Source organism: Varanus komodoensis, unplaced genomic scaffold (assembly GCF_004798865.1).
Source record: "Varanus komodoensis strain SLA01 unplaced genomic scaffold, ASM479886v1 scaffold5, whole genome shotgun sequence".
In the NCBI taxonomy this organism is placed as follows: Eukaryota; Metazoa; Chordata; class Lepidosauria; order Squamata; family Varanidae; genus Varanus; species Varanus komodoensis.
In genome coordinates, this window is record NW_025336087.1 from 12,089,184 (window position 1) to 12,114,332 (window position 25,149).

Below are 25,149 nucleotides of genomic sequence, written 5' to 3' on the forward strand. Positions count from 1 at the left end.
AGACCTTTGACAAAGCGCTGCATGGATATCCTGGTTGAGAAATCAAGGAGTTTAGGGATAGACCAATGCACTGTCCAATGGATTAGGGCATGGTTGATGGACTGAAAACAGTGGGTAACTATTAGTGGGGAATCATTGGGATGGCAGCTGGTGATGAGTGGGGTCCTCCCAGGACTCTGTCCTGGGACCCATCCTGTTCAATCTTTTCATCAATGACCTGGAAGAGGGGGTGACCAGTCTGCTGATCAAATTCACAAATAATACTAAAAGGGGGGAGGGTGATGGCCACAACTGATGTGGGTAAGTGCAAGGTCTTGCACTTTGAGCATAGGAATGGGTGCTATAAATACAGGTTAAGGGACAAGGGGCTGGAGAGCAGCACTTGTGAAAAGGATCTCGGGGTGCTGGTCAACTGCAGGCTAACCATGAGTCAGCAGTGTGATATGGCGGTCAAGAGGGCAAATGTCACCCTTGGTTGCATAGCCAGAAGCATATCATGAGAGGTATTACTGCCCCTCTATAAGACTCTGGTGCACCCGCAACTGGAGTATTGTGTTTAGTTCTGGGCTCCACATTACAGGAAGGATATAGCCAGGTTGAAATTGGTGCAGCACAGGGCCACGAGGATGGTGACCAGATTGCAGGGGAAGCTGTATGAGGTGAGACTGGGTCTTTTCAGCCAGGAGAAGAGGAGACTCCAAGGGGATCAGTTGGTGACATATAGGTATGTGAGGGGTGGGTCGAGGCCTATTTTCCCCTGCAGAGGAGGGCAGGACTCATTCCAGTGGAGCAAAGCTTAGGGAACCAAGGTTCAAGTTAGATACTAGGAAGTACTTCCTGACAGTTAGGACCCCAAGTGTATGGAATGGGCTTCCATGGGAGGTTGTTGAAGCCCCATTGGTGAGGGAGTTCAAGGATAGGCTGGACCTGCACATGGTAGGCATGTCATGAGCAGAGCCGGCTGGAGCTGGGAGGCAGACTAGATGGCCCAGGAGGTCCCTTCTGACTTGCTATGTTTCTATGAATAGTTATGGAAAAATTGCTAAACAGTGTAATTATAGGCCTCTAATCGTATTGTTAGAGTGCATTAAAATGGTTGCAGTGTATCGCTGATAGAGTTTAAATTATTTCATGCAAAAACCCAAAATCAAGTAGGGCTAAAGATAAGAACACTGTTGCTTATTGCATTCACCACTACTTTGAATGCCTGTGGTCAAAATGAAGAAATCCCTCTCCCTTTTTTCCTTGAAATACATCTCATTCTAGGCATTGCTTAAAATCCTGAATTAGTTGTCAGTAATACAACAGAAACAGAGTATTACTTTGAAAATAGAATGGGAGGTGCTGGTCCACCAAGTTCTGATATAAAGCATGAAGGATCAGATCCTTCTGCACTGAGGGTGAAATAAGTGGTTTTTTTGCTATATTATGTTCAGAAATTAAAGATGCATATATTGTTGTGAGCTGCCCCGAGGCCTTGTTGCGATGGGGGCGGCATAGAAATGTTTTAAATAAATAAATAAACAAATAAACATAATTTTCAGTTTGGGAAGTACAGCCTAAATCAGTGACCCATCCGAAGTTAATCAGTGCTAATCCCTCTATCCCCTTTAGAGATGCCCACTGATTCCTGATTTTGAGATGGGTTATATGAATGTATGGGGAAGGAGTGCTATTAAATGTAGAATTTAAGAATGGGAGCATTTTCTGAACTAGCATTTTCTTTTTTGAGAAAGCCATGAACTCTGAATTTCAGCTGGCAGAGAGGCTGAGGACTCTTAACTATGGCCAAATCAGAGTGTTTAAATCCAGATCTGCCACATTTGTGTAGAAAGAGGGTACAGTCTGGAATCCAGTTTAACAAAACACGTACAAATACACATATAAAATACATGCATAAAGGTAAAGATTTCCCCTTGACATTAAGTCCAGTCATGCCTGACTCTAGGGGGCGGTGCTCATCTCCGTTTCCTAGCCGAGGGAGCCAGCATTTGTCTGCAGACAGTCTCCGTGGTCATGTGGCTGGCATGACTAAACACCGAAGTGCATGGAATGCTGTTACCTGCCCACCAAAGTGGTACCTTTTTATCTACTTGCATGTGCATGCTTTCTAACTGCAAGGTTGGCAGGAGCTGGGATGGAGCAACGGGAACTCACCCCGTTGTGCAGATTCAAACCAGTGACCTTTCGATCTACCAGCCCAGCAGCACAGCAGTTCAAACCACTGCGCCACCTGCAGTCCCTCTATACTATAAAACAAGCATGTAAGTAGGCGAATCCTCTTGTAATGGAATCCTCCTTTTCTCACCAGTGCTTTCACAGTGAATGTGAAACTAACTAACGGAAAAGTGCTTGGCAAGAGGCACAGCAGGGAACTGAGGTACTGGAGGAAAGATTCGGCCCAGCTCCTCTCACTTGCCTGATTAATCTGCTCCTTTAAAGATGGCTTCCTTCCCATTTCAGAGCTGGGTTTAAAAAAAATGGATCAGGAGCTGTTCTGGAGTCTTATGGCTCTCCCTATTCTACTTGACTTGGATCCAGTTCAGTGCCATCTGCCTTGAAGTTGAAACTATGATGCTTAGGAAATTTAACCTTTCAACTAAGTTAACTTAGTGTGAGGAAGGAAAAATCTCTGCGAACCAAGCCCAAAGGACCCCACAGGCAAATTTTCTTCCCAGCTCTAACAGCTGATGGCTGAGTATAGTCCACATCAATTAGAGGCATAAAAATGGGCTGGGCAGGTTGGGCAATGCTAAAACAACAGAGAGGGTACAAGATCTAGGCTGCAGCCTTTTAAGTAACTGAGGGCAGCCCCTTAAGTAACTTAAGTACCACAGACTGGACAGCAAAATGCACAGCTTAGGTGGCAAAGCCAATTTGATACACCTCCATTCCCAGTTCAGCATCCATGGTGCAGTGTAAACCAGGATGCCTGGCAACTAGCAAGGCCTGGGAGTGCTATTATAAGCTTTAACTAAAACAAACAAACAAACAAACATGGCAGCACAAACATAGAGGGTTGGCCCAAAGTAACACCAACACTACAGTATGCACGTTACTGTCCACAAAAACACTGTTAAGATCCTGAGGAGAGGGGAGACCTGAACCAGATGGCCCTAATCAAAGGGGAGTTTAGAGCACTCAGAAATTAAGGGAGTAATTAACATTTTAATGTTATTCAAGGCCAGAGGCCTCAAAACACCAGCAATGGCAGAGTCAAATGGTTTACTGCTGGTAATAGTGTGGGGGAACTGGGAGCTGGATCAGCTGACTGAGTAACAGGGGGGATAAAGGGTTGAGGGTTAGAAGTGTTGTTTGTTCTTTTCCTGGTGCTGCTGCCTGACAGTACTGAAGATGAGACTGGCTGCATCCCTGCCAGTGGTTGCTATTGACCTGAAAGGAGTATATATCAACAGAGTAGCATAGGTGCTAGCTTTATTTTTTTGTCTTATTGGTTCAACAAGACTTAAGGGTTTTATGGAAAGTGCGGTCAACCTTGAGTACTGTGTTTTTGGTTGCTGCTGTCCACCATTCCCCATTCTTCCCTTGTTTACCTATTTTAATCCCTCTTCCTTTTAGTCCTCCCTCCACCCTCTATTTTACTATCTTAATATATGGATTTTTATCCCTTAAACTGTGCGTGAATGAGCCGTGTGCTAGATCCAGTGCTGACCAGTGGTGTGGCCAGTGAGGGTACGAATTACTTTCCACCATGGCTGGGCGAAGTGGAGGATTTCCCTTGGCAGATCATAACAAACACAAACACAAAGAAATCTACTCTAGAGTGTCTTTATAACTTGATTAACAAATGCATACTATTTTGCAGGACTGTGTTCTGAAAAACAAACAAACAAAAATCCCCCTTTTATTCCTCTCTGTGAACAGCTTATCAGCCCAACTAATAAATCTTTGCTAATATCATTCTGCAGACCAGAATTAAAAAAAGGAAAAAGAAAAAAATTATAACTCTAATTAAACTTGGTATTTCAAAACTACTAATCATATAATTTCAAAAGTTTGTTCAGTGGTACAATATAGACACACCCTTATTTTCCTCTTCAAAGGATTCACTTCTGTTTCTTGAAATGGGGAACAGAAAGTTTAAACAAAATGAATTAATATATAGTTTCATTACAGCAACCAAGATGCTAGTTTCTGCTTTCACTAACTACTTCTCCCATTACTTTGTTATTCAAATATTTATGGACTGGCAACAAAGATATTATTACATGTGTGGTCCTACCTTTTACACTCTGTAGTTTCTCAGTGAACAATGTCCCATCTTTATCTGCAAGGCCTCAGACAGTGAAACAACCAACTTACCAGTGAAAGCTATAATCCTCCAACAATTTACTCCGGAATAGTTTGAATGGGATCAATGGCATCAACACTAAATTAAATTAGTAGTCTTATGCTATAAACTTTTAAAATCTAAAGCCAACAGTCTGCCCTTTAAATCTGTGTCTGCGATATTCTTCAGCATGTCAACATTACTGGAAAGGCCCAGCGGGTTCCCTGATCACTTAAATGACATGATTTATCTTGAAATTCGAATGCAGAAGAGAAGAATACACTGGGCAGATTCATGCATCACAACAACCCACCAGCTAGGAATAAGCTAGACTGTTCAGTCCACTGTGCCACTTGGAAATTGGTAAGATAGCTAGCACTTGTGGGAATCTGGCTGAAAGGAGGACAAGTGGCAAGTGGTTTTGTAAGTCTTGCTGAGTGCCTTGCTAGTCATTTCCTGAACTCATGGTAGGGTTTATTGCCCTGGTTCAGATGACATAACAATCCATTGTGTGTCCAACAATTCTTACAACAAGTCTCTGGCTTCTGCCATCCGCCATTACCCAGGGGATCTAGTCTCAGTGGGAGGCTGCACCTCCTGTTTCTCAAAAAATAATATTTAAGCAAGGAGGTGACCAATTCAGCTCATGCACTGGCTCCTGAAGGGCAGTTGTAGGGGGCTTGCTTTCCCATTCCTGTCAGAAAGACCACTTGCTCCAATTGTGAGTACCTTTGAAGAGCTGGGGGGCGAGGGGTGTCATTCTGGCCCTTTCAAATCAGCCAAAGGAATGAGAAACATCAATTGTGCTTCAAGCAAGAACAGTAGCAAGGGATGATCAGTCTAGTCATAAGTGCATTTCCATGCCAGCTTATGGTCTATCCCTTTGTTCTGGCTTTGAAAAACTGATCCTCATCCTCTACCATTTATCTCTACTCCCCTTCCTTTTGGGGGTCTTGTCATTTTAGCTTATATCCCTCTGAGGGCCTGCCTTGATTTTTTATTGATGCAAGTGAACTTGGGAGACAATACTTGCCCCTGAAGGAAGATAAAAATTAGTAACAATATAAATAAATTGACATCCAACAATCATTTTGATCGGGTTCATTTCCCCAGTCATATCCTCTGGACAGTAAAGTCCCACTTAATTTCTCTTTAGTTCTTTGTGTTGAATTCATCAGTAGAAATTGCTGTTAGCTTGAAGATTCATCCATAATTCTAGTATCACTAAGATAGGAAATGAGTAAATATCTGGGTCACTGAGATAAATTCACATGAAGAGAAGTTATGAAATAACTTAATATACTTCCCTCTTTTTCAAGGCATTAACAAAGTTTTGTCCTTGAAGCCACTCCACTCAATCAAGCTTTCACAATAATTTGTCTTCACAAAACTGAATGATCAGATGAAATTTAATTTCAGTGACCTTGTTGAAATATAGAGTGAATTTCCTAATACTGATTGCAAAATAAAGATAAACAATCCAATGCAAGGATTCAGATGAGTGCTTACATTTTGATGCATCTTCCAAATTTTTGTTAGCATCCTCAATTCCTTTTTGTATCTCATCTAGCCAAAGAACTGATGAATCATCATGAGATTCCTGCATCAGAAGGCAGAGAAATACACCGAAAGTTTAAAATAGTTTATCAAGTCTTAATCCAGTCATTTCAAGAAATCCATGATTGCCAAGCCAATTTGGTGTAGGGTCAGGACTTCTGAAAGTTATGGACATGGATGGGCCCAGGAAATGTCCAGACTCTCAGTTTATCTTGAACTATTTTGAGTAACATGGCACATTGTTCTGTAGGTACCTTCGTATGTTCTCTGCTTATGTGTGGCACTCTAGTCGGGCTAGCATCAGTTAATATGTGGGTGTGAAAGGTGTTTGCACCTTGTTCTTGAAGCCAGAAACTGGAGGTCAATGTATTTCTAGCATTGTATTTAGAAATCCCTCTTGCATTTCTAGCACAGAATCTGAACATGCTGCACATCCTGCAATGTTTATAACAGTAGCAGTGCTGGGTTAGAATATATTCCTGGAACAAAATGCTGAACGCATTAGATAAAAGTATAACAGGAAGATGAGTCAGAGGCCATGAAAAGAAACCTTTTAGATATTTCCAGTGGAAGCATGCATGCATATAGCCCACATTATCCAAAAAACCCACAATGACCTTGAAAACCCTACATACCTGCACGTTTGCGTGCACATACATACATACAATTATTCAATTTAAGAATTTAAATACATGTAGATTTTTACTGCATTTTGAAGATGAGTTAATATATTTTTAAAACCCAGAAAAAATTTTCCGTTTAAATAAAACAAATCTAGTTTTCATTAGAATTTAACATGCTAATTACCAGTCACAAATTACAATTTTTATAAATCTAAGAAAATATTAAGTAATCTAGGCAAATATGAACATAAGGCAACTGGAAATGTTATAGCCTGTAAAGAAGGATTGGTGGAAAAAATGTGAGCATTTGAGTTATGGCAGATTAAAACATTCTAATTAGAACACAGTATCAATTTTCATGTCAGAAACAATACGCTTTTACTATATGTAACCTAAATGTCTATATGGGCACAATCCTGTGCCTATTCAGGCCAAAAAAAAAAAGGTCCTACAGCTCCCAGCATTCCCCAGGACTTTTACTGTTGAAAGATCCAATGGCAAGGCAGTAAAACTCAATTTGTGTAAAGTGTTGTGTATGAAAAGAGTAATGTAACAATGCTATTTATATTTCCTAGGGAGTAAAGATCACTTTTGAGATGTACTTTTGAGTAGACTTATATAAGATTGCACAGAGTTCGAGGAGGTCTGCAATTATTTATTTATTTGTATATGACCTTTCTACCACCTTTTTGCTTGAGACAGCTTGTAGGAGCAATTAAAATTAATTAGTATACATTAGAATACAATAAAAAGCTAACCATTGAAGAAAATTATTAAAAACAGCATCCAACTCAACTATTTACTAGCTGAAAGTCTTCCTGAGTACAGTGGTCTTTATCTCTCTCCAGAGTTGCCACCAAATATGCCTCTGGGGATGGCAGTCTTGAAAAGAGGGCATCTCTGAAAGAACCAGATAGAACTTGGCTGTAAGCTGACTAGGTCTTATTACAGCATGGCCAACACTTTGAATTGTACCTGGTGTAATGGTAGCCAGTGAAGCTTTCTAACAAAGGAGTCATGTGCTCTCTGTAACTAGCCCCTGTCAACAGGGTGGCTGCAACATACTGTATTAGCTGAAGGTTCTGACCAGTTTTCAAAGGCAGCCCCATGTTCAGCACATTACCCCTAACAGAAGACCATCGAGAATAAACAGAGTATTCTCATCAGGCTGTCTCCACAGGTAAACCATGACTAACTACAAAATTGAAACAAACAGTTAAAAAAACAAAGAAAATTGTCCACTGAAATATTACCATTATAGAAAACAACAGAATATCACTGACAACCATAAGTACAACTGAAGCATTAAATAGCACCTCAAATGCCTGGTAATAGAGGAAAATGCTAAACTGGGAAAGAAAAGATTTGATGGTGTATGTTGGTCCCAGATATTCTTCACTGGGAAGAACATTCAAGAGCTACTACTCTTCCTGGTTGTCATTTTCTACATTTCCCTTGAAAGGATGAACTTAGATGCGGACATACTGCACTGGGACAGGTGTTCCACTGGGTACTGTGGTCCTGAGCCATATAAGGGTTTACAGGTTAAAACCTTGAATTGGGCTTGGAAATGTACAGACAGCCAGTGCAAGTAGGCAGAATCAGTGTTTTATGTCCAGACATTTGGTTCCTTGCTATTGAACTGTCCACTGCACTTTTCACAAGCTGCAGCTTCTGAACCATCTTCAAAGGCAGTCCACAAACAGTACACTGCAGCTAACTTACTTGGAGGTTACCAGAACATAGACTACTGAAGCCAGGTTGCATCTGCCAGGTTTAGGGTATAGCTGGGCCACCAGTTAAAGCTGACAGAAGGCATTCTGTGCCACTGAGGTCACCTGAGACTCAAGTGGCAGTGATGTTTCCAGAAGAACCCATGATTCGGAAGGGGTGGGGGTGACTTCAGCCTGAACAGGCAAAAAGCCATCCATTCAGTCAGATGAACTACCCACTAAGAACATCTGATCTTGTCTGGTTTGTGCTTCAGTTTATTAACCCTCATCCAATCCATTGCTGCAGCCAGGCACCAGTCCACATCCACAGTCCACATGAAGAAAATGGAAAATAGAGCTGCGTTCTATCAGCATAGTGATGACAATGCACTCCAAAAGTCTGGGTGACTCACCATGCAAATGTTGGTTTCCATGTAAATGTTAAATAACATGGAAGACAAAACCACTCCCTGTGGAAATGTATGCAAGAGATTCCACAAAGCCAAGCAATATCTCCCAAGCACTACCTTCCGAAGCCAAACATCTAAGCAGGAATGAAACCACGGCAATGCAGTACACCATATATTTTCAGTTCAGTCATACCAAACGTACATCATAGTCAATAGTATTGAAAGTCACAGAGGGATCAAGAAGAAAAATAGAAGTATAGAGTTGAAGGAGATCTCAGAGATAATCTAGCCTAGCTGCTGGTTTAATGCTGTGGAAGTTCTTCAGGACTAGGAAAAGAATTCTTCAAGAAATTATTTTTTCAGGCAGCCTGGAACCACTCCCTCCCACAAAGAGGTATTAATCACCTGCTTGGTCCAAACAACTGTTCTGCCACTATCAACTGTAATAAATCAGATCACTGGGGCAATGATCCAATATAAGGGCAGTTGCACAAACCTGTCCATGCACCCTGTTGGTACCCTCAGGCTGTACTGAAAACTGATCCAGTCAAAACAGGATGAGCCTGTACAAAACCGTGGAAACGAGAGTGATTCATGGTAATGCCCATGCATGTATTGCTCATGCATAGGCCACCTCAGAGACTATTACAAGGACAAGTGCAACATTTTTCTTCCTCTGATTTAGTGGCACCCAAAAATTTGAAACATTTTTCAAATGTTTGTAAGATCAAATGTAGAAAAACGTTATGCTTCACATCTTGACCTTTTTCTTAAGAAAAATAAATTATTAAATAGAACTGGCAGTAATCTAGTGACCTGCTATGACATCTCTCCCTATGCATTTTCAATTGTATACACCTACAGCAGCTTTTTCCAACCTGGTACAACTCCAAAAATTGAGAGCCAGTGTGGTGTAGTGGTTAAGAACATGGGACTGGGACTCAGGCGATCTGGGTTCTAGTCCCTGCTCGGCCATGGAGCTAACTGGGTGACTTTGGGCCAGTCACAGACTCTCAGCCCAACCTACCTCACAGGGTTGTTGTTGTGGGGATAATATGGAGGAGGAGAATGATGTAAGCTGCCTTGAGTCCTTCGTAGGAAAAAGGCAGGATATAAATCGGTGGAAAAAAAATTCCTGGCCACTGACCATGCTGGCTAGCACTGATGGGAATTAACATCCAAAACTTCTGGAAACATCTGTATTCTGTTTCCAATTCTTCAGAATGAAAAATTGGAGGATCTGTTGCATAAACTGACATTGAAGAAAATGTAGGATAAACTCCAAATCTGTAATAATGTATTATATAGATATTTAAGAAACAATGGTTTCTTATTTGACATAAATTAGAACTGGCATATATTATATCTATAGAATGAAGGGTAATGTTTTGAAGTATTTCATCACAGAATATGTGGTAAGGAAATGTGAGCTTTTTATATGTTCCTACACTAAAAAAGGTTCCTAGTTGCAGAACTAGACCATCAGAAAGAAGGACTTCATGCAATCATGTGTGACATGCTAGCTTGGAGCATTTAAGGGGAGAATTCAACGTGAAAGTTTCCATCTTTAGTCTGTTCCATCAGCACATTCTTTATACGTAATACACAGAAAAACTCAGTTACCACCACTGACTTCTACTAAGCTTTAAACTGGTGGTTTGACACATATGATGCTTAGAGGACTGGCCAGAGGTCCCACTTAGACCAGCATTTGGCACCACTTCAAACCCTTAGTTTGAAGTCTCATCAACCAGAACTGCAGTTTATGCTGCTGACCAAATACTGATTCATATAATCATGCCTATCATGTAAAAACTTGCTTGGTGTGAAACATCTTTCAAGGTTTGAAATTTGTTTCTTTCTTTTTCTTCTTCAGCAGTAAGTTGATTAATAAATAAACAATAAGCAACCCTGTTCATTCCATGAAGAAGTCATGTAAAAAAATTCAATGAAGTCAAGTTCTGTAATTTGCTCTCATTTACTGGGTTTTTTTTCTCTTGCTATTTATGTTTATTTTTAGTTAAATGCCGTATCATTGTCCTTTATTGATAACTTTAGTGATCATCCCTATTACACTCAGAATGTTAAGAATCCATTGAAACAGTCTTACTTAGTATTCTGTGCTTCAGGAAAGAAAGAGGCACAGGAAGCAAAGTTCACAATCCTATTGCCTATTCCCAATTAAGCAACAGGCAATGTTTATTTACACTAGTCCTGAGTCAGCTGTAGCAGACATGCAACAAGTTGCTCCTGGACTGCCTATACTTCACTTTGTCTGTTCTCAGGACCTGTATAAAAATGGTGAGAGCCCTACATCAGGTATGTCTGAGGAAAGAAATTCTTTTTTGTATGTAAAAACATGCCTCTATGTGCCAATTATGAAAAGGGGTTTCAGGACTGTTCAAATTTTCTATAACTATGTATGTCCTCCCTGCAATGTTATGACACTTTAAGGAAATTAATGTTTGTACCCTTACTCTTAGAATTATGTGAATATTTCTTTTTTAAATATATCTGTGGATTGCAGCTTTTTATCCCTATTATTCACATAGCAATCCATAAATCAGATTTGTGCAATTTCAGCCATAATATCTAAATAATAATTCCTTAGGGAATGAACCCAACATTCTTTTTTCTGGTTATGGTAGCGCAGGAGTTAATTTAGTCTTGGAAAAAGGAAGTTACTCTCAGTGTTGGCTGGAGGCTTAAAGAGTCATGCCTGCATCTGTATTTGTTCTGCTGAGCCACACCCCTTTCCACAGAAGAATGAAATAGTTGGTTTGCTTCCGACTAGCACACACTGGATGAAGTCAGTAAGCAGACACGAAGCACCAAGCTCCTCTTCACTAATATGTGGAGTAACAACATTCAACAAGCAAAAATGCATGTTTTTAAAAACTGAAGTTTGATAATGGTCACCATGAAAACTCTGCTCTTACTGACAACTGGACTGTTCTTTCTGTCCTTCTGTTTGTGCCAAAAAGGTAAGGCATCTGTGTTGTGTCTCAGTAGTTTTCTGCTTTTATTTTCACAATGAGGAACCTAGTCAAAATAATATATCATGGACTATTAAATAAATCTCCAGGCAGCTCTTTTCAAAAATTGTATCTGAGTTGCGATCAAATACTTAATGCCTTTCAGTTTTTCAGTAGCAATATCTGACAGGCAAGTGTGTGTTGCAAACTTTCTATTACATTCTGAATGTCAAGAAACCATTGAAACACTCTTGCTTATTATGAAGTGGGAAAAAATAAAATAGTTACAAAACATTTGGTCATAAGTATTTAGGATTTTTAGGATATGTTGTATTTGCAAGCAGTATTTTGTTTTTGTATAAAGCTCCCTTTTGAGTAGCCTGGAAAATATTCATCTTACATTCCTATAACCGACTGGTAATTAAAAGTATGTCCACGTCCCAATGCAGAGTTTACGTTAATAGAAGCCAACCAGGAATTCTATATATACAATTTAAAAAAAATTTAGCTCAAATTCTAGAGGACCAGTGACAGCAAACACAATGTTTTATTTGGTATGTTCGGAGTCATCTAATCCAACCCACTGCTCCAGGCAGACTGCAAACACGGGATGCAGCCACACCATCCCTGACAAATGGCATCTAGCCTCTCCTTAAGTACCTCTAGCATAAGAGAAGTGGTCAGTTTGTTCCACTGCAGATCAGCTTTCATTATTAGGAAATTTCTCTCATTTTTTATCCAAAACCTGCTTCTCTGCAACTGCCAAGCATTGGTTCTAGTTCTCTCCTCTGGAGCAGCAGTGAGCAACTCTATTTCATCTTCTGCATTACATTCCCAAAATAGGTCTCCCCTTTAACTTCCTCCAGACTTCTTAACAGAAGCCTGTTCTCAACAATGCCCTTGCATCAATAAGGACACATTCTTAAGCACGTTTAGACCGGGGGGGGGGGGGGGAGAACCCCTCCTACAGTTTCCAGCACAACTAGCTGGTGCTGTATGGTTTCTCCCTCTTGTCTAAATGTGCGTAAGACCGTAACTTAAAGAAATTACTCAGGCATATTACAGAATGTTTCCATAGTAGTTTATCAGTTGGTACAGAGAATCTGGGAAACTGCTAAGATACCAACTGCCAAGGGTGGGGGAACAAAACAAAACCCCCAAGAAAAGCAGAATAGTTGCTTGTTTGTTTTCATTATTTGTATTTGTGTCCTTGCACCTTTGAAGACTTGACCTGTGACCATTTTTCCAGCTTTAAGCACAACTGCAGCACAAGACTGCCCAGCGCCGACTGGCAAAGCACTTTTCATACATGTGACAGGTAGAGAGTCTGTGGGGGAGGTGATATTTGTCCTGCCTTCTGCTGCCCTGACATGTCCTGCAACATGGATCCCTCACTGCATTTTTAACAGTCATTTCATTTCATTTAGTTGCATTTTGCAAGTACACCAGAGCCACATTTTTTAAATGTTTGACTCTTCCTTCAGCTAACGGTGGGATTGTTAGGACTGCAAAGAGAAAACTAGATCAGGAAATGAGTATATGCCCTCACAGATTCTGTACTATTTACCTGTTTGATGGCTGCAGAGTGTTGTCTCCTGGAGTTTGGCTCTAACAGGCTGATTATAAGAACAGATTAGAGCTACGCTATGCCAGAAACAGTGGCGGGAGGGTAATAAGTACCTGCCAGTGGAACCCTATATATGTATCTACTAGAACATGAATGCTATCACATGCAATACAGCCAGGTACATGGGGATCGGCCTGCAGCCTAAACAATCAAATGCAGTAAAGCCAATGGTTAAGAGAAGCAGGAGGTGTCCTAAGCCACATTGAGTGGAGACATTTTTGCTAACTGTAGGCTGCAGTTCAAAATATACTGTCTACAACGAAAAAAGATGTACAATTTCAGCTATGCAGTTGCAGTCAGTAATGTCTCACTCACGTTTGCTTTTGCTATGAGAAAGTCACTGAGAGATGGTTACACAATATTAAGTGTCATGTGGAAATAGAGTTTGACTCTTCTTTCAGCCAGTTTCCTTACACACATATAAGCAGCATTAAAGGGATTTTGTGTGGAAAGGGATATTTACAGGTGGTGAAAATTTCTGTCGAGCTGGTCAGACCACCCCTCCCCACCTAATTAAAAATAGATTAGCTGCTTCCGTAGCTTTTAAGCCAGAAATCAAATTCCCATTTGCTCTATAGGAGGAATTAAGAGGAACAGGTACCATGCTATATAATTATTCATTCAATATGGTTTTTAAAAAATCTTATTTTTCTTGAGTGAATATGTCCTTACTTTGTCCCCAGTTGTTTTATCTACAAACATTTCTCTGCAGGTTTAAGTGTCAGAGTAGGACTGGGAAGACCCAGATTAAAATTCCCACTTAGCCACAAAAGCATACTGAACAGTCATTGAAAAGAGCCGATTTATACATGTCAAAACCATCACCACTTACAGAGGAGAAATGCCCTTACAAATAGCATATTCAAAGAATCACTGCTTATTTCTGTTTTCAAATCTAAATTCCTACAACTATTTTTCTTTTCACCTTTTAGGCAACAAATGTGACAACAGCAGCCTGGCCGGCCAACATGATGAACTGCACCCTAAGACATACCGTGGTACTCCACAAGACACGTATGAGGCAATTCCTTTTTCTGCCATAGAAGGGAGAAAAACCACCAGTAATAGCAAAGAAAATAAGTGCTCATCTAATGTCTCAGAACTGAAAGTGAGCAACTCTACAGTGAAGTACCTTACCAGTTCCCTGAGTGTGAAACTAATTCCCGCTATATACATAGCTGTTGTTTTAGCAGGAGTGCCATCAAATGCCATCATTCTGTGGATGCTGTTTTTCAGAATCAGATCAGTCCGTACTGCCATATTTTACACCAACTTGGCTATTTCAGATTTTATCTTCTGTCTTGTGCTGCCATTTAAAATTGTATACCACCTGAATGGCAACAACTGGATATTTGGAGAAACAATGTGCCGAATCACAACTGCCATCTTCTATGGCAACATGTATTGTTCTACACTACTACTCGCCTGCATCAGCATCAGCCGTTATATAGCTATTGTTCATCCATTTACTTACAGGAATCTACCTAAACGACCCTTAGCAACATTAGCCTGTGGGATTGTATGGACCATTGTTTTGTTGTATATGTTGCCTCTGGTCATAATGAAGCAAAGTTACCATCTGAAGCAACTAGGTATCTATACCTGCCATGATGTTCATAACAGCTGTGAAAAAATGTCACCCTTCCAACACTATTACTTCATCTCACTGGCAGTATTTGGATTTGTGATTCCTCTTTGTATTGTTATCTTTTGTTATGTTTCAATTATTCGAACACTCAAGGCATATAATGAAAAATGGCTCTGGTACATCAAAGTCAGTCTCCTAATCCTTAGCATTTTTGCAATTTGTTATACCCCTAGCAATGTCATATTGATTGCTCATCATGTAAATTACTACTACTATTCTAAAGACAGTCTGTATTTTTTCTATCTCATTGCTTTATGTCTAAGCAGTTTGAATAGTTGCCTTGATCCATTTCTTTACTTCTTGATGTCCAAAATTAAGGATAATAAGAATGTTTATCTCACCCAGATTAAAATAGCCCAGGAAGAATGAACATGACACACTTCTCTTTTGTGATACTTGACAAAGTTGTACATCCTTAATTTCTTTACAAGATACACTATTTATGCTTTCTACTTTTATAACAGCACAGCACAAATAATTTGTAGATATTTATATACTTTAAGGTTGCAAACTTTAATTGATTTCACTGAGGGAAAATTGATGGAGCCGAAAGCACATTGCTTTATCTTTCTCACACATACACATGTGCAGGTGGGGACCACAAGAGTTTGTTTTGGTTCTACTACATCAATGTAATATGGAATGAAAAAGAAATGATTAAATATGGGTTTCAAGCAAGGAATGGCAGCCTACATTGTAAATTATTTATAATTCATTCAGGATCTCAAAAAGGTAGCTATATAGCATAAATGTGGTTTTGGTATTATGTAACTACATTCAAATGTAGCTAATTAATAATCCGTTAGAAGATAAATTAATTAACCAGTAGCTTAATACTATGGGTGTAAGACACCATCTAGATAGCCAGAGGATTTTTTTGATTCTCAGTTACAAAATTGGAAAGTCACTCCCACCTTGTAGCTGGGGATCTGTGTTCAGATGTCCCTCCCCACACCCCCATGGCTAGCATGACAACCTTTGAGATGGGCTTCGAGGGCTTTCCTGGGGGCAGAGAGAAGAGGGGAACAGCACCACCAAGATATGATGCATCCTGGCAGAACTTCAACTTCCTTTCTTCACCGTCTGAAGCACTGCACTTAGCTGAGACTGGCCATATTGGTACTTTGCAGGGAATGAGAACTGTGAAGGCAACTTCAGTCCCTCCACACAGCTTCTGCCTTGTGTAGAATGCACATAATCCTCCAATTATGAGGATTAGAGGCATCCTGATTGAATTGCATCTTAATATGATTTTAGCTATTGATCATACTAACACATTTCTTTCTACAAATTAAAAAGGCTAACAACAGAACACAGACTGACTCTGTGGTGCTCTGCTGTGCCAGTGCACAAACCCCAAAATGAATGGAAAATACTCATTTCCAGAAAGGAATAGGCTAGTGGAGCTCAGAATACGAAGTTCCGCTAAACAGCGTATCCAAGCAGCACAAATGAATTGGATCAATCTCTGCAGACTTCCGCAGCTATCAGGATTTATATTTTGAAAGCACATCATTTTAACTTGTGAGAATATGTTTTCAGGCCATAAAGCCTGCTAACTGTACTGTCCTTTACAGTCCTCCAGTCTTTGTATATATTCAAAGCTATTGTACTTGATATGTATATATTTGTTATTCTGATTTTGTTTATATTGAACAAGGTAGTAGAGAAAACCCACCACAAAGGAGACATTATTGAGATGTCACCCTGTTCCAGTGAAATGTTGGGCAGTAATGACCACAGTCTGTAAAGCTGTTGGAGTGTCTACAATTAATTATGTGGAGCAGTTAAAACAAAAGACAGTAGAACTGGAAGAATCCTATGGTTATATGTTACCACTACCAGTTCCAGCTGTAAGAAGTATGTGGTATACCATGGGACTGCCTTTTCTGAAAATCTAATTTATGACTGATATATTTGTATGGCCAATGCAAAAAATCCTTGATCAATGTAACATCAAGGGTAATGTTTGCACTGGTCTGATAATGCTGAAACAGTATTTTGTGATGTCTTGGCTGTATGAGAACAAATGCAAGGCACAGGTATGTTGTATCTGCATGGAAGGCAAGGAGAATCTAGAGTTATGGCTACTTATAACACTAAGTGCTTGGAATGTAACTCCTTTTACTTTGATGGAACTGGAAGACCTTTCCAAAAAAAGCACTTGGCTGATACTCAGTATAATCTAACACTTGCTAGGTCTTGCTCCCTTCTTATGAGATAGAAGAGGGTACAGAGCAACTTTACTGAAGATCTGTGCTAGCAGCTGAACTAGCTTAATATTTCTGTAAAGGAAAGATTAAGGAGGCAATGTTTGTTGATCGGCTGCACCCTGATATCAGTGTAAAGGATGAGATAAGGCAATCGATAATGTTTATTCATACAGTTTGATTAGCTCTTGAGTACAGGTTCTGATTGTTAATGCTTGTTTCCCTCACAGAGGCTTGGCCTCTTCCGACTGGTAGAACCAGTAGTAGTAGTCCTTGTGTTCAGCTCACAAGGAATACTATAGCATACTCTTATTTCTGACTGAAATGGCTGTTTTTACTGAATGGTTTCACATTTTTAAATAAGTTTATATACTTAACATATTAAAATCTATACAGTTTATAAACTGACTGTTACTGATACTCAATTGTGAGATTTCTGGAGTACTGTTTCATGTGCATCACCTATATAGCAATTTAATTCATAATGTAATATATAATGATGATGGAAAGTGAGAAGGGCTTTAGATAAATGCTGAAGCACCTGCACTGCATGCAGGTTCAATCCTTGGCTTCTCCAGGTAGGGTGGGGAAAAATCCTGCCTGAAACCCTGGAGAGATGCTGTCAATCAGTGTCAACAGTACTGAGCTTTATGAACTAGGGGTAAAGCATAAGAAAGCTTTCTCTACTCCAATACCATGCACAAACTGGCAGAAGGTAATGGTTATAGGTTACCACTACTAGAATTCAGGAAATCTGACATTTAGCATTGCATAGCATGAAAATGATAATGGATAAAACTTTACCTGGCATTTAAGTGTTTTTGCATTCTTCAGAACCTCTTGGTAATGGTAGGCATTGGCTTCTTTCACACCATGCAGTTTTGCCGTAGGAAGTAACAGTGCTTCTACTGTTTTTGTAGGATCTCCCCGATCAATAGCTTCATTAATACAACCAATTGCTATAATCCCTAAGCAAGAAAGAATGAAGTTCCTAATGAATAGGCTATAAAATAGCCACGAAAGGAACACATTTTTTAGCCATTTGATAGCATGAATGGTGCTGGAGAGCTTTTGAACATCAGAGCCCTGCACACCCTATGTTAACCTGGTGCCCTCTGGTACAGCAGAGACAGCCAGTGTGGAAGTGAGATTGAACTGATAGTCTGGTTAGCTCCTGTAACAAAATTGGGAGTGTAGGGATTTTGTTTTCTTCAGCCGACAAAAATTGGTACATCCTTGACTAAGATCATGTATCAATATTCAAGGTTACTGTCTAAGAGTTCTACTTATCATTTGGCTCATAATTGTTAAATATAATTTCCATCAAACAAAAATCTCCTTGTATTTCAGAATATCCAGGTGAAAGAAACAATTGGGAGTTTTTGGGGAACCCCCAAGCAACTTTTCTAATGCAATTGGGTAGGAATATAGGAACAGATATGGGTGAAAATCACCAGAAGAATGTCAGTTAGCTCCCCCTTCTCTGAAAGGGCATCTCTTTTGTGGCAGATCCTGTCATCTACCTGGGTCTTATAATTTGCTTCTTAGCAATGCCTTGGCAACAGATGAGCCATGCTGAGTCTGCACAGAGGTATCTAGTACTAACACAGCTCATACTGCCATTGCTCAGCACAGATGTCTGAGCCCTTTGTGGAAAATACAGTTTAGATAGGCTTTTGCTGATTAACAGAACAAGTCCTGCTAATACCCACTGGAAGCACTCCAAGTCTCCCATTTGGACAACTGTATGTGGAATTGTGCTGCAATCTTGCTAACCCCATGAAAACTCTGTTCTTTCCAGGCTATTTTCCAAACAGAGTTATTTGGAGAGGGGGCAATGCTGGCTCTTCCCAACTTTAGTGGACAATATGGGCTCCTCTTTAGCCACTATGCAGCTCTTGGTGGATTAACTAAGTTTCAAATTTGTAGCCTCAGCACCCTGAAATGTTTTTGAATGAATGAAACATTATGAAGCAATACATGAATGCTATTTAATAGAAATGTATCAGTACTCTACTGCACTGCAGTAAGGGCACAATCCTATGCATGTTTAGACAGAAAGGTTCCTACCACTGCAAGCATTCCATAGCCAACATATCCTGTCTCAACATGCATAGTATTGTGCCCTACATTGTAAACCAAGCCCTAGGCAGAACAGCAAAACACTTACTATCATTTTCCTCTTGAATTTGTGTATTAACCATGTCAATACAATTCTGGATATCATTCCAGCTTAAATATTCTTGTCCTTGAGATGAAGCTTCCAACTTAATAGACATTAGGGTGTCAGCATAACTGTAAAGAGATAAGAATAAATTTATCAATATGTATTGCAGTAATAGGTATGGACCCAGCACTATATTTGTTAAAAGGAAAGTGCTATAGCTTAATACTCAGTTGAACATACCAAACAGCAATTCATACACATCTACAATTCTTCCATTTTCCTGCACAATGGACATTCTGTAACATGCATTTCACTCTCTCATAGAAATACATCTAGAATAGAAGCTGTTACCGTTGCAAGTTCTCATTTTCCAAGTTATTAAAGCCAATGGATGGGTTGCTAAGATGTGTTTTTGTTTCTGCTATGTTCTTGTTTTCCAAAGCCTGGTTTAGCAGCACCACTGCTGATAGCATTTCAACAGCAATAGACAGTTCATCATGAGCCAAGTAGTGCTGTGGGAATATCATCATCATCATCATCATCATCATCATCATCATCATCATCATATTTTACCATAATATAAAAAGAACCTGTAGATTGACCTTAAAAATGAAGACTCTCAAAGCTTCAAAATCAATGCCTTACGATATAACAGATGTTATACCTACTTAGAGTAAATACAGAGAATTGAAGAAGGCTTAAGTCAAACCAACAACCTTAACAGCTGATGAAGATAGGTTCAATAGCTTACATATATTAGTCTGGTTCCCATGTAATATTAATCCAGGTATTAAATAAACCATGGTATTTTCTAAGTGACCTGGTTCACACAGAATGACAACTCATAGTATAGTGTGAGTATGGAATGTTGTTGAATTGTGGGTTGTTGCTACATGTGAACCCCGCATTATGTTTCAGTTCTGGGTTGCAAAGCATGAAGAATCCAGAATTCACTATCAAAGACAATCCACTGATGTCCTTCTAGTGCTGTTGATGGTTAACAAATCCCTAGTTCCTTCTGGGTTTACATGTAACAACAACCCACAATTCAAGAAACCAAGGTTTAATTAACCATGACTTGTCATTACGTGTGAACCAGGTCATCGTTGTGATACCTCATATGTTTAATTAATTAATTAATTAAAACTTGTATATACCATCTCATCACTCTCCCATCTGATGCTAGCAGAGAACTACTTAGTTCAATAAGAAATTGACTAAAGCAATGCTCTAGCTACTAACATTCTTTGCTCATACGAAATGACTTGTTTCTTTTCTTTGGTTTTGTCCCTCTGTTCTCACTCACCCCAATTTTGTTGGGCAAATTACAGAGTTGCCCTTCTGAAGTGAGGGCCACTTTCAACAGGTTCTGCTCTCTCCTGCAGCAGTGGAGAGACCTAAATATAGAGCCTTCTGAATGAGATGCCAGAGGATCTGCTAGAAGGTATCTATACTCAGAGCACAACATCTGAGGTGGAATCAACACTGAAGACTAATCAACATTATCAGTGTCAGGGAATTAAGTTTTTCTCCCAATAGCAAAACAAGATGTTTTTCTGCTGAATTAGTGGACAGGACCATTTTACCTCCCTCTCCCTCATTTCCATGAAACTACAGCTAGTAGTAATCAAGTTAGATGTGCAAGACATGAAAATGGGATACAAAATGTGGAGTAAAGACTGTGAAAAGCACAGAAATTTGAAAATGAGGTTAGTCACTAAGACAAAAATGAGACAAATCCAAAATATATTTGTAACTACCTCTGCTATTCCTTCATGATTCAAGTTCTGGCCCCTGTGATGGTTATAATAATGGATTTCAGTTGCCAATTACCTTAATTTGTAATGAAAGTTTTATCTCTGACTTCAGTAGTGGGAGGTCATAGCTATACAAATGTTAATCAGGATATGGGACCAGAATACCTAAAGGAACGCCTCTTTCCCTTTATGCCTTCCCACCCCCTAAGACTGGCAGCAGGGGCCCTCCATCGGGAACCCTCTTTGAAAGAGGTCAGGAGACAGAGTACTCAGAGGAGATCTCTCTGCGGTGGTGCCCCGACTATGGAATGCGTTCCCTAGAGAGGTCTGCCTGGCACCATCATTATATTTTTATTTATTTATTTTTCGATTTATATCCTGCCTTTTTTCTACAAAGGGCTTACGGCAGCTTACATCCTTCTCCTCCTCCATCTTATCCCCACAACAACAACCCTGTGAGGTAGGTTGGGCTGAGAGTCTGTGACTGGCCCAAAGTCACCCAGTTGGCTCCATGGCTGAACGAGGACTCGAACTCAGATCTCCTGAGTTCCAGTCCCATGCTCTTAACCACTGCACCACACTGACTTATATGTTTTTTGGCGTCAGGTCAAGACCTTTTTATTTAACCAATATTTTAAAGTTAATTAATTTTAATGGCATATTCATTTATTTAATTCATTTTAACTATCTTATTTTATAATCAGCCATGGTGTAGCCAATTTATTTATTTGTTTAGGATTGGTGGTTTTAATGTTTGTAAACCACCCAGAGAGCCCTCTGGGCTATAAGGGTGGTATGTAAATGCAAATAATAAACAAACAAACAAACAAACAAACTCAAAGAATTAGATTCCAATATTTGTGGTTGAAAGCCTCCATGAACAATGCATGTGTAAAGTTCACCTGAAGTCATAAGAAATATTTATGCAGTACAAGTAGAAGCAATTGAGAACAGGTAAACTCTTGGATAACTTGAGGTAGCAATAAACAACTGTTTCTTAATCATGCAGTGGGTTTCCATCTTACCACAGCATTCTGCTGCTGAAGATTGAAGAGTTCAGTCTGATAGACAGAAGCAGCAGATGGGTAAACATCAGGCAGCTGGGCCTCAGGTTTCATTAGAGCAGCAACAGTCTTATTTGGATCACAACTGCGAATTGCAGCATTGATGTTGTCAACTGCAGTAAGTTCTATGGGCAGGACCAAAAACAGATGCTCTTGTTAAATTTGTCCCATTTAATATGATATACCTGATATCCCCAGTGATACCACTGTCAAAGAAATTGCTCATGGGCAGTAGGAACGTTTGTGTAGGTCGATATGACAGGAGAGATAGGATATGCCCATCTTGGTTTGAACACTGGGTGCTTTTGCATACTTTCATATCCACATTCTATAGAAGGACTAGAAAATTAGTTTTGTTTCTCTCTCCCCCTAGTGAATAAATTATTATTAAGTTCCTGTACCAGGAAGCACCTTCAGATGGGAAGTTAGTTGTCCCAGTGCTAATAGGAATCTGTACCAGATGCTGAAATAAATAGAAACCCTTTCCTTGTTTTGAGTCTACAGAAGCATGTACTAGATCAGAGTCCTCCTGACAATAGTTTGATAGTTTAATACAATATATGAGGGTTCTTCAAAAAGTTTCCACAGTTTTAAAAACTCTATATTCATTAAGAATTTCAAAAACAAATTACATCACTTTTCTACATAGTCACCTTTCTTTGCAATGCATTTTCCCCAACGTTGTACCAACTTTTTAATGCAATCAGCAAAAAATATATAAAATATAAAAGTGCAGAAACTTTTTGAAGACCCCTCATATTTCTTTTAAACAGCAACAATGCTTATTTGAGTGGCTTCCTTTATAGTCAAGATTTTCAAAAGTACGAGCACTGCAAATAGTGAATGATGCCCCTTTCAAAGTTGAAAGAAACTAAAAACATAGTGTTCTCATGCTGTATTTCCAGGGTACACATAGCACACAAAGAGCTGTTAGACTGATGAATCCAAGTGAAACAACAGAGAGGATAAATTGCCATTAAGCAAGCCACAGAAAGCATGAAATGGAAGGGCATTTCAGAAGACAAGCTCTAATATTTCAGGAATCAAAGAAAGGCAACTGATAAAAATGCAGCTGCAAATTTAGAACCCTCTTAAATATAGTTCTTTGTGTTTGAAATACTAACTTAAAACACAAATTGTGCATATTTTTAAAAATAATGTTTCTGCCAATTCTAGGAGACATGACATCTCAAAATTCTGTTTGTTACTATATGAAAGTGCAAAGCAGGTTGAAGACTATATCTCATATTTCATTTCTAATGAAATTCCAGGTTGAAGACTATATAGTGTATTTAACACATTGCCTGAATCTGGCTAAGAATGCAATCTTGGACAAAAGAAAGATTAGACCATTGAGTGACTTTGCAATGGTGACACCAAAACAGAAGTGACCAAGTGAAGCACCATGCAGGTAACGTAGGGCTTCTCTACATGAGGCTTTTAACCTAATATCTTGAAACTTCAGTTTCTGGGTTCTTCGTGACATTAGGAGAGCATCCTTTATCCATTTCCCCCCTACGGCTTTTTCTTTCTGCCTTTCCATGTCTTCATATGATCCCTTCTCAGGGGACACTGCTAATAAAAATATGAATCATGGAAGAATAGTTCAAAATCACAAGGGGAGTCAGCAGTATAGTGGAACTGCAAAAATAAACAGGCTTCTCATAGTGCAATTTCCAGACAATAGCAGGTGTTCAGAAAACAAGGAGTGGGCCTTGAGGATGAAGATACAGGTAAATCACCTGCAAGCTGCTAGAATGCACAATCAGTCCCTCATGCAGAGAAGCCTTTGCAGTCAAACATGATTGCAGGAATGGATATAAATGTTCTGCCTTAAATTTAACCATGTGACAAAGACGCAAATGAAATTTAACCATTTACTCACTAAATTTGTGAGAGCCTGCTTCTTCATTGGCAACACTAACGTCATTCTGTATCTCACTTTTGTCGAGCAAAAATGGAACCCCTGCTATCTAACAGATTAGAAAAAAGACATTATATATAGGGGCAAATGAGTCATCTTTACTATTGTACTCTTGGAACTGCTTTTGAAAACCATCTTCAAGGTCACTGTAAAAATGTGCTGCTTCTTATAGAAAAAAAGCACTTCTATTTTTTAACACGTATACACACTTTCATTTTTCAAAGTACAAAAGTATTTATTTAATAGGCAGTTCCCTGTGTTTCAACTTTTCAGAATATTTTTCAAAATATTTTCAAAATATTATTTTTTTCTATTCTGCTTGTAGATGATTTTAGCAATTAAATATATGTTGTACAGTCTACTGTAGTAAACCACCCAGATAGCTCCAAGTTATTGGGTGGTAGAATTATTATTATTAGGTAAAGTTAATCTAGACAGCACATTGTGCGTTGCCACAGAATACATAAAATAGTATGCAAGCCTCTCTATACTATTCAAAAGAGGGCCAGAGATCATATTAAAGAGGTTAGGCAAACTAATGGGTCACACTAGCACGTTATGTTCAGTTACCTGCATTCTCTGCCTTTTAGAGTCAAATAACTGTGCTAGGTACCATGAGGAATTTTGCGGCAGAACTTCAAGCAGGCTCAGAGCAGGGTTGTTCAAACCTGCCATCAGTGCCACTTCATCTTGCATGTCAATAGCCTCGTTCAGCTGGACTAAGGCTAAGTGAACTGAAAGGAAAACAATGCTTACAGATAACAAAATATTGTGAAATAGATTTTTTTTTCTTTTTTAGCCATTTCACACAGAGATTTTCAATCAATTTTTCACCCAGTCTTTTTAAATAAGCATGCAAGGACACATCAGACTCTAAGGGCCTGGGGCTGAAATTCAACATGTAAGAGGGGTCAAAATTTACAGTACTTTGCAGCTGGCAAGAAAGGAGAAAGAACAGGTGAAGTAGATCTGAATCAGTTATTGAGTCTGTTGTTATCAAGAATGCAAAAAGCTAAGAACATTCTCACCCAAGTTTAGTAATACAACATCAAGAGATCTCTCAAAGATTTCCAGAGAACTGCTGAATCCCTAAGATAGGCCTGTTTTAAAAATTGAAGAACTGTGGAAGAATAATTGAATATACTAATACTTTCCACATACAATTCAGGTTTAATATAAAACTC

At 39.3% G+C, this 25,149-nt stretch overlaps 2 protein-coding genes across 3 annotated transcripts in view; one reads left to right on the forward strand and one right to left on the reverse strand.

Moving 5' to 3' along the window:
* IQGAP2 (IQ motif containing GTPase activating protein 2) overlaps positions 1 to 25,149 on the reverse strand; it is a 202,440-nt gene that overhangs the window by 51,246 nt on the left and 126,045 nt on the right. For both annotated transcript variants that reach the window (XM_044445917.1, XM_044445916.1), the window contains exons 10-14: positions 22,003 to 22,166; positions 19,572 to 19,732; positions 19,224 to 19,348; positions 17,858 to 18,021; positions 5,801 to 5,891 (exon numbers count right to left, since the gene is read on the reverse strand). In XM_044445917.1, the coding sequence (XP_044301852.1) occupies positions 5,801 to 5,891; positions 17,858 to 18,021; positions 19,224 to 19,348; positions 19,572 to 19,732; positions 22,003 to 22,166 (705 nt within the window). The remainder of the gene's footprint in view (positions 1 to 5,800; positions 5,892 to 17,857; positions 18,022 to 19,223; positions 19,349 to 19,571; positions 19,733 to 22,002; positions 22,167 to 25,149) is intronic.
* Positions 10,658 to 15,521, forward strand: F2RL2 (coagulation factor II thrombin receptor like 2). The gene is made up of 2 exons (XM_044445919.1): positions 10,658 to 11,577; positions 14,128 to 15,521. The coding sequence occupies exons 1-2, from the start codon at positions 11,505 to 11,507 to the stop codon at positions 15,210 to 15,212; spliced, it is 1,158 nt and encodes a 385-aa protein (XP_044301854.1). The 5' UTR covers positions 10,658 to 11,504; the 3' UTR covers positions 15,213 to 15,521.

Coding starts and splice junctions, on each gene's coding strand:
- F2RL2 (XM_044445919.1), top strand. CDS start 11,505: ATGGTCACCATGAAAACTCTGCTCTTACTGACAACTGGACTGTTCTTT. Junction 11,578..14,127: donor CTTCTGTTTGTGCCAAAAAG/GTAAGGCATCTG, acceptor TTCACCTTTTAG/GCAACAAATGTGACAACAGC.